We start from the raw sequence: 8,136 nt of genomic DNA on the forward strand, positions 1-8,136 counted from the left end.
AAGTAAATGGGTTGGTATACGTTCTGACACAACATACCATACGTCTTTCTTATGTCTGTAAACAATGAAAATGTGCTTTGTTGATCATTCATTAAGAGAGTTTACTGATTGAATAAGATGTACGAGATGGTGGCGCAGTTGGTCAACACTTAGCTCGTTAGAAATCCTGAGGTCTGAGGTCGAGAGTTCGAGCATCTCTAAGAAAGAATTTCGGGATTATTATTATTATTTTTACATTTTTTCTTTTTTTGGTTTGCTTAACTGATGGTAATGGATATATTTAGAATATGTTTGGATATTCAAAGATATTCTACCATCTAACGGTCATTATTTATTCAGATTAATGTATTTATAATTTACAAACATGTTTATAATTTATAAACTTGCTTAAACACTTTCTAGTATATTATTTTTAATTCTACCATCGATAATCTTGTATTTATAAATTATAAACATGTTTATAATTATAAACTTTTATTTGATCAATTAAATTAATAAGTAAAAATAACACTACTATTAAACAAACTAAACATTACTACATGCATTGCATAACAAATTATTTTCAATAAAGGTCTGTGTTGTTGCAGAAAGCTTGTTTGTAACACTTTATAACTCAGACACTGTTCCACAGACTGGATGGCTTTTTAGCACCCTTGTCTGAAAGCTTCATAATGGACAAATCAAACTATTCAAAGACAACTCTTTTGCACTCCACGGATTGGTATGGCATCCTTATCCTGAGCTGGCTTGCGCCAGTATGAGCACATGTAGTTTCTGACCCATTGGTACCACATGGTACCACATGTTTTTCTTATGTCTGCTCTGGAATATTATTTCAGAAGTTATAGAAACAACATATGGCAGCTTGAAATCGTGGGCTGCTATAAAACCCAGGGTAAAATCTTCAAGCAGCACACAAGAATGGCTTCTTCAGGAATTTTCTTCTTTGTTCTTTTTGTTCTCTATGTTTCTACAGGTATCATCTATCGTCCTTTGAGTGCATCTTTAATGTCATATAAATCTCTGTTTTGTGTGTGTAGCCGCTGCCCAAAACGTGCATTTTGGTTATGGAGTTTATCTTCCCACCACGGATCTGGGATCTCCGTTGAGGACCCTGAGGCCTATTTTCAACGAGAGAGCTAACGACTTCTTGCTGACCGAGAAATATACCTCTGTCACAAACAACCATGCCCACACTAGTAACAACCAAGAGCTCTACAGATCAGTAAGCTATGCAACGGTACCAGTTCCTAATCTGATCGGTGGTTTGCATTGTGATCACAGTTTGGAGTTACGTTTGCGATGAACGTTCCTATAAAAGTTCTGCAGCTTAACATCGAGGCATCGTTCAACAAGATTGCGGGGAGCAAGACAAGCGTCAAGACCACCTCCGTGTTTGTGGAGTCATACAACCAGAGGATCTACCTCCGGAACCATGCAAGGACCGTCCAAACCCTCCCACTCAACTCTGATTTCCTCAGTGACTTGCGCAACCTTCCCGAGCCACCCAACTCCGACAGCGCTTGGGGGCCATACCGATCCTTCTTGAACAAGTGGGGAACACACTACGTGTCCGAGACGTTCCACGGCTCATGGCTGCGCCAGTGGACCGTGGCCTCCTCCACGGCGACGTTCACCCAGCGCCAAATGCAGGCCAAAGCCTGTGCCAAGCTCACCGGCCTCAAGGGAGTCCTCCCCAACTTGGAGGGCTGCGCGGGGATCACTCTTGACGACATGCGCGCCGCGGAGAGGATCGACACGCAAGACACTCGAGAGGCCCGGGGTGGATCCTCCGCCACCGTCTCGCAGCTGCTCTCGGGTAACATAACCAACGATCTCATCCGGAAGTTCATCGAGGAGGGAGCCACGAGCAAGGAAGCAGTACGCTACGGCTTCGTTCCAGTGTGGGTGCCCGTCTTGTCTCAGTACATGTCGTCCGCGTCCAAGGAGTGGAGAGTGGCGACGGCGCTCCAGGCTTACTATGAAGGCTTCCTCGCCTTCAAGTGTCCCCTGGAGCGGCTCAACACACCCGCGACTGTCTTGCAGCAGTTTCGAAGGCACAGCAATGGCAAGTATCAGTGCGTTCGCCAGTGCCAGGGCTGCAGGCTTGACAAGGATTGCAACCTTAGTGGTGCATCTGGATGCTACTGCTACGGTAACTCGTGCATCAACGCTCTGGGACCGGATGGCCGGGCTCAGGTTCAGCCGCAGAAGGATAACCTCGACCGTAATGTGCTGCCTAACAGGTCGTGTGAGTACAACTTTCCTCAGTGCCGCTGCAACACTAAATCCAAAGAGCCGAACTGTGGTGCTGACAACATGATTCCGATATGGGACCAGGGTCAGAACAGCATTGCGATCGATTCAGACATCCTTCTTTATGACGAAGAATGAGCCAGACATGATTGTGTGTTTGTTGGTTGTGATTTGCATTGCATTACGTCTCTACAATAACATGCATCTCTATGTATATTTTGCATGGTTGTGTGTGGTTTGTATTTAACAGTCCTGTGTTTTCAAAAAGAATAAATAAAAAGACGCAATATCGACAGCTGTGTACACTGTGTAGGTGAAGGATGTCTTCCATGTATTATATGAGCTCCCCAAGACATGCACACCTCAGCTGGAAGACCTGGGATCAAGTAACTCTCCTGAGCGGGATCCAGCAGTTGCAAAGAGTGGCCTAAAATGGAGCGGCTACGATTTGCTACTTGACCAGGTTCGTGTGACTGCTTTGGAAGCTAACTCAGCTCTGGTTTGTTTCTCAGTGAACACACGTACTTGGACAAGGTGCTACCTTCGAAGGAGTTTTGACAACGTCTTGATAAGTCATTGCCGTGCGTTCTCAACTGTAAGTTTTCTAAGCTCTTTACACTTGGTTTTTGTTTTTTCAGCGCTGTACATGAGCCAAGCAGCTCTCTTACGACATGGTCGCGCGCTATACCAATCATTCGAGAAGGACCCGAAGCGCCAGAGCATGGGGATCGGGAGTTGATGAGCTCCGACCAGATTGAAGGATCCATTGACCTCTTCCTCTAGGTGCACGCACGGGTCATGCTCTTCTTGGTCCTGTCTATCATGCCGTCCAGGAATCCATCGATTTAGCTTGGCATCATGTTCTAAAGAGGAGAATATTGGCGATCATGGTGTGGAGGAGACCATTGTGACACGATCAAGGCTAAGATTAGAATTGCTTGCTCGCAATTGGGATTTTAGCTTGAAATCGGGCCTTGTGTGGGGAGAACAACAAAAAGAAAAGCATTTGCACTCACGAAATGAGGAGACCACCGTCATGCTTGTGAAGCTTGTCATTTCATTGCCTGCTCGATGACAAAGTTTGCACCTGCGCAGCATGTATTTGCAGGTCCCGGCTGGTAAGCCATCTTTCAAGTCAGTCCTGCTCTCAAGTCAAGTGTTTTAAACTGAATCACAAAAGGAAAGTCTGCCTTAACCAGCTTCGATTTACCTCCTGCTTGGATCTCTCGCAGATGAAGCAACTCCTTTTCAACCTTGATCCAGCTAAGTTCCTCGGACAGCTGTGTTGATACATATTTCCGACAGTCTGCAACATGAAAAAGAAGAAAATCTACACAATTTTTGGGTGAGAAGAATTAAGTACCTTGAAGAAAGCCTCCTTCTGGGGCACCAGCTTACATCAACAAGCGTGGAGCCTCCACTCCGTTTCAAAAACTCCGCAACAGTCATGCGCTAAATTTTGGGATGCCTGAGAAGGTTGCACCGTCGTCTAAAAGCTGCAACAAAAGGAAGCAACCGGAAGTTTGATCATCTGAGGAGCCGGTGTTGTGAGCTTCTCCAAAAGCTTTGGTTGTCAGGCCCATCTAGAATTTTACGTAGCGGTGCCATTGAAGTGGCCATTACCTGGAGCACGAGAGAGAGAGAGAGAGAGAGAGAGAGAGAGAGAGAGAGAGCGAGCCGGTGTTGTGAGCTTCTCCAAAAGCTTTGGTTGTCAGGCCCATCTACGTAGCGGTGCCATTGAAGTGGCCATTACCTGGAGCACGAGAGAGAGAGAGAGAGAGAGAGAGAGAGAGAGTTTCCACAAAGTTTTCCAACGAGCAGCCAGTCCAAGAGAGCGTTAGATGGCAGCCAAGCTCACGTAAAATCGAGATCGCCAAGAGCGTAGAAAATACGTTCAAGGAGGTCGCAAGTAGAGGCCATCGCATCTAAGATCGATTGAAGAAGAAAGGATGAAAACCAGCGATCGAAACGAGAAAAAAGGAGAACTTACAGTGCTTGACGAGCAATGATACGGCTTGAGCGGCGGAGTCGCCAAATGTGTAGCACTGGACGAGAGCTCGGACGATCGGCTTAGCGAGAGGGATCGCGAGACCGGTCATTAAAAGCATGCAAAGCTTGATGCCTCGATCATCTTGAGCAAAGATCTGATTGATCCAAAAGAAAAACTTAAACGCGAGAAGTATCGAAAGAGTTACTTCAACCTGCAAAAGCCATTGAGCCAAAGCTCCCACTGTCGAGGCCAAAACGAGCAAAACACCTCCTGTCAAGCACCACTTTGTATGAATCGACTTTAAAGCTCAAGGCAATGAGGATTGCAAAGCTTGCAATGAATTGCAGCCTGCATGGATCCAAGAACACAGTCAAGAACACACGAATCTTTTGTCTTGTAACCAAAACTTACAGCGAGAATGATCGATATGCTTGATAGAGCAGGACTCAAGGATGCAATCCCGTATCTTCCCGAGACACTGCACACGAAACCCATTCCAAAGTTTGGCTACAAACTGGACGTGAAAGCTCGGTCAAAACTTCCACAGCCGATTCCCATCAAGCACGCCAGTGTTACACAAGGCGCCATGATTCTCAGCTGGATCAAGAGGATGGTTTTTGCAACTTGAGAGTTTTTCTTCTTCTGAAGCTACCTGAAGTATAGCCATGCTTCTCGTGATCAATCCACTGCTTGTTTTCAATAACAATCTGTTTGGAAAGCTTTTCAGATTCTACGACAGAAGGAATGCCGAAAACTTACCCTGTTGTGATTGCATCAATAAGAAAAGCCGCTAATGTGTACATGAGAATGCCAAGGCTCAAAGGTATCTGATAAAAAAGAGGATGGTGTAAGCGTAGGGGAAAAAAACCGGTTTTCATTTGAGATCTTGCTAAAAGAGGATGAAAAAAATGACTTCAAGAAACTCGAAACATACCTTAAGGCCGATACCATTGCTATGTGGATTGGTCCATTGATTCCTGTAAGAATTAACGGTGAATTTTGCTCGATGCTTCAGCTAGAAACTGTATACCTCCAAGGATTATCAGAAAAAATCCTGGTACAATGGACGCATATCTACAAACTTTCGAACTTAGCGAAGAGCACCATGAACTCGATGCATACCCGAACGCATCTACGACAGGACCAACACCAAATACAGCAGCAAGAACAAGCTCACGAACTAATCCCTGTGAAGGGGTGAAGAAAAAACTCAGAAATCTTGCAAAGAATGAAAAACATTTTTAACACGAGAGGGATACAACAAGACTTACCAAGACTTTGCTAAGAGCAGTAGCACTTCCAGTCACTCCCGCTAGCTTCAAAAACTTACCACCGCCTTCTGAGAAGAAAATAATGTTGAGAAGAAACGACAAAGAGAAAGAAGAAAAACCTTCGGAGTCATTCTCGTTGAGCTCAAACAAAGACGTATTGCGAGAGCATACCTGAGCAATTAGTTTGCCGGAAACTAGAAGCCCACTTGAGAGGGAGGCCCTCCTACCGAGAGACAAGGAGCCTGGAGGCGAAAAACATGAATCATCACAGCTTCGTTTCTTCTTACCTGGGCACTGACGAACCGATCCATTCGAGAGAAAGACCCACAAGTCGCTCACACCTCAAGATGACCTTTCTCTCTCTGTTTCTCTCTCAAGAGGGTTTTGGACATCAATGCGGCAATAAGCTATGTCGATCATTAAGAGAGTTTACTGATTTCGAGAGTTCTCATCCCATTCTTACTCGTGACCTTTTTTCATTTTCTTATTTCAATAAAGATATCGCAAGCTTGTTTGTAACACATATACGGCTGTGACGTAGACTTTTCCACCACCCCTGTTCTGGTTTAGGGCTCCGTCATGAAGTGGTCCGACACGAAGATTTCTGACAACGTACCGCACGTTTGTTTTAAAACACATTAAACCGGTTCGCAGTCTTGTTTTCAAAGAAGTAAATGGGTTGGTATAAGTTTTGACACAACGTACCACACGTCTTTCTTATGTTTGTAAACAATGAAAATGTGCTTTGTCGATCATTCATTAAGAGAGTTTATAAGATGTAAAAGATGGTGGCGCAGTTGGTCAACTCTTAGCTCCTGAGGTTTGAGGTCGAGAGTTCGAGCATCTCTAAGAAAGAATTTCGGGATTATTATTATTATTATTGCATTTTTTCTTTTTTTTTTGGTTTGCTTAACCAAAGAGGATGGTAATGGATATTTAGAATATGCTTGGATATTCAAAGATATTCTACCATCTAACAGTAGTTATTTATTCAGATTAATCTTGTAGTTATAAATTACAAACATGTTTATAATTATAAACTTTTATTTGATCAATTAAATCAATAAGTAGAAATAACACTACTATGTGAGTGCTTGGAATATAGAAAGGGAATACAGAAATGTGCATATCAATTAGCCTAAAAACCCTAGCTTATATACAGGAGCGAGTGGTCCGGATTGAAACTAATCCGACGCCTACCAAAATCCCACTACACTAATATTAGTATACGGCATCGTAGCCGTACACTTGGCCCTCACATCATCCCCCCCTCTCAGGATAATGGAAAACCATCAGGGTTCTCTTGTAGACGGGCCGGGATCTAGAGGAACATCAGGAGGCATTGGCGGATCTGTAAATGGTATTAACTGCTTCTGATCCCTTTGTATGAAGCGTTTTAACCGCTAGACATGCACAATCTCTGGAGGATCGGCCTGCTAGACGTCATGCCGAACCTAATAAACTTGTGGTCCAACTTGCCACAACACCCGATACGGTCCTTTCCACTGTGCAAGGAACCCTTTAAATAAACCACGTACCGTAAGATGGGGAAAACAAACTAACACCAAATCATCCACTTTGTACTCCGTAGGTGGACGATGATGGGAGTTGTACCACCGTTGTTGTCCCACTTGTACGTGGCCTAAGTATTTGGTAGACTCTGCTCGGACAAGTGGAAAAATGCTCGTCAAATATTGATCCCATGACCTAGCATTTGTAGCTTGTGGCAATCGCGAAGGTAAACCCAGCTCCGTTGGTAATATTGGATCATGACCATATAAGAGTTTATATGGTGAAGCACCAACAGAACTCTGCACCCCAATGACATATGCATACCGAAGAGACGGCAAATAACCATCCCAATCCAAATGCTGAAAGTTCACATACTTCGCAATCATCCCCTTGAACGTCTGAACGAGCCATTCCACCAGACCGTCTGATTGTGGATGATAAGCACTCGTGAAAGTGTGGCGAATCCCCAACCGAGATGTCAAAACATGAAACGCCTCAGCCATAAAAGCGGGACCATTATCCGAAAGAATCCGCTCTGGACAAGAATGTTGGAACACCACTCGATTGAGGAGGAAGTATCCAACAGCAGTTGCAGAGGCACTAGCAAGAGCACCAACTTCCACCCAACGAGTCAAATAGTCAGAAGCAATAATAACATACTCATTGCCAGCAATTGACCGTGGAGAAGGTCCCATAAGATCAAACGCCACCAATTCAAACGGACGAGAAACTGCAATTGACTCCAACCGTCCTTCCGCAGTCCGAGGGGGAGTATTACGAGCTTGGCACCAAACACAACTACGCACATACCGGATAATATCATGTCGCATCTCCGGCCAATAGAAAGACCTACGTAGCTTCTCGATTACACAACGATGTCCCATATGCCCACCTAGAACAGGAGAATCATGGTAGGCATGGAGAAACCGCGGAATAAAGATAGAAGGCACCACCAGCCGTAAATGATCATCAGGATTTGTCCCCATAAAACAAAGAAGGCCACCTTCAAGACGATATTGAGAATGTAAATGCCGGAAAGGTAAGTCATCAGTAAGTGATGTAGGATTCTCAAACCCATCTCGAAGCCTTCGAATTCATGGCTCAATC

At 44.5% G+C, this 8,136-nt stretch overlaps 2 protein-coding genes across 5 annotated transcripts in view; one reads left to right on the forward strand and one right to left on the reverse strand.

Moving 5' to 3' along the window:
* The first annotated feature begins 898 nt into the window (after positions 1-898).
* LOC9643254 (DELTA-alicitoxin-Pse2b) lies at positions 899-2,547 on the forward strand. Its single transcript, XM_002962600.2, has 3 exons — positions 899-976; positions 1,041-1,225; positions 1,285-2,547. The coding sequence occupies exons 1-3, from the start codon at positions 922-924 to the stop codon at positions 2,392-2,394; spliced, it is 1,350 nt and encodes a 449-aa protein (XP_002962646.1). The 5' UTR covers positions 899-921; the 3' UTR covers positions 2,395-2,547.
* A 617-nt stretch (positions 2,548-3,164) lies between these two features.
* Positions 3,165-8,136, reverse strand: part of LOC9643255 (probable lipid II flippase MurJ) — a 6,372-nt gene continuing 1,400 nt past the window's right edge. The window contains exons 1-11 of one of the 4 annotated variants that reach the window (XR_002994089.1): positions 5,805-5,972; positions 5,689-5,759; positions 5,518-5,582; positions 5,181-5,223; positions 5,006-5,073; positions 4,899-4,953; positions 4,658-4,843; positions 4,458-4,594; positions 4,247-4,400; positions 3,620-4,181; positions 3,165-3,562 (exon numbers count right to left, since the gene is read on the reverse strand). Coding sequence is in view for 2 of the 4 variants with exons in the window: in XM_024689245.1 (XP_024545013.1) it covers positions 4,547-4,594 (48 nt within the window). In the remaining 2 variants the exon portion in view is untranslated. Of the gene's footprint in view, positions 3,563-3,619; positions 4,182-4,246; positions 4,401-4,457; positions 4,595-4,657; positions 4,844-4,898; positions 4,954-5,005; positions 5,074-5,180; positions 5,224-5,517; positions 5,586-5,688; positions 5,760-5,804; positions 5,973-8,136 lie in introns of those variants that run through there. The other 3 variants (XR_002994088.1, XM_024689245.1, XM_002962999.2) reach the window with 3 other exon arrangements.

The sequence above is a fragment of the Selaginella moellendorffii genome, unplaced genomic scaffold (assembly GCF_000143415.4).
Source record: "Selaginella moellendorffii unplaced genomic scaffold, v1.0 SELMOscaffold_2, whole genome shotgun sequence".
Classification (NCBI taxonomy): Eukaryota; Viridiplantae; Streptophyta; class Lycopodiopsida; order Selaginellales; family Selaginellaceae; genus Selaginella; species Selaginella moellendorffii.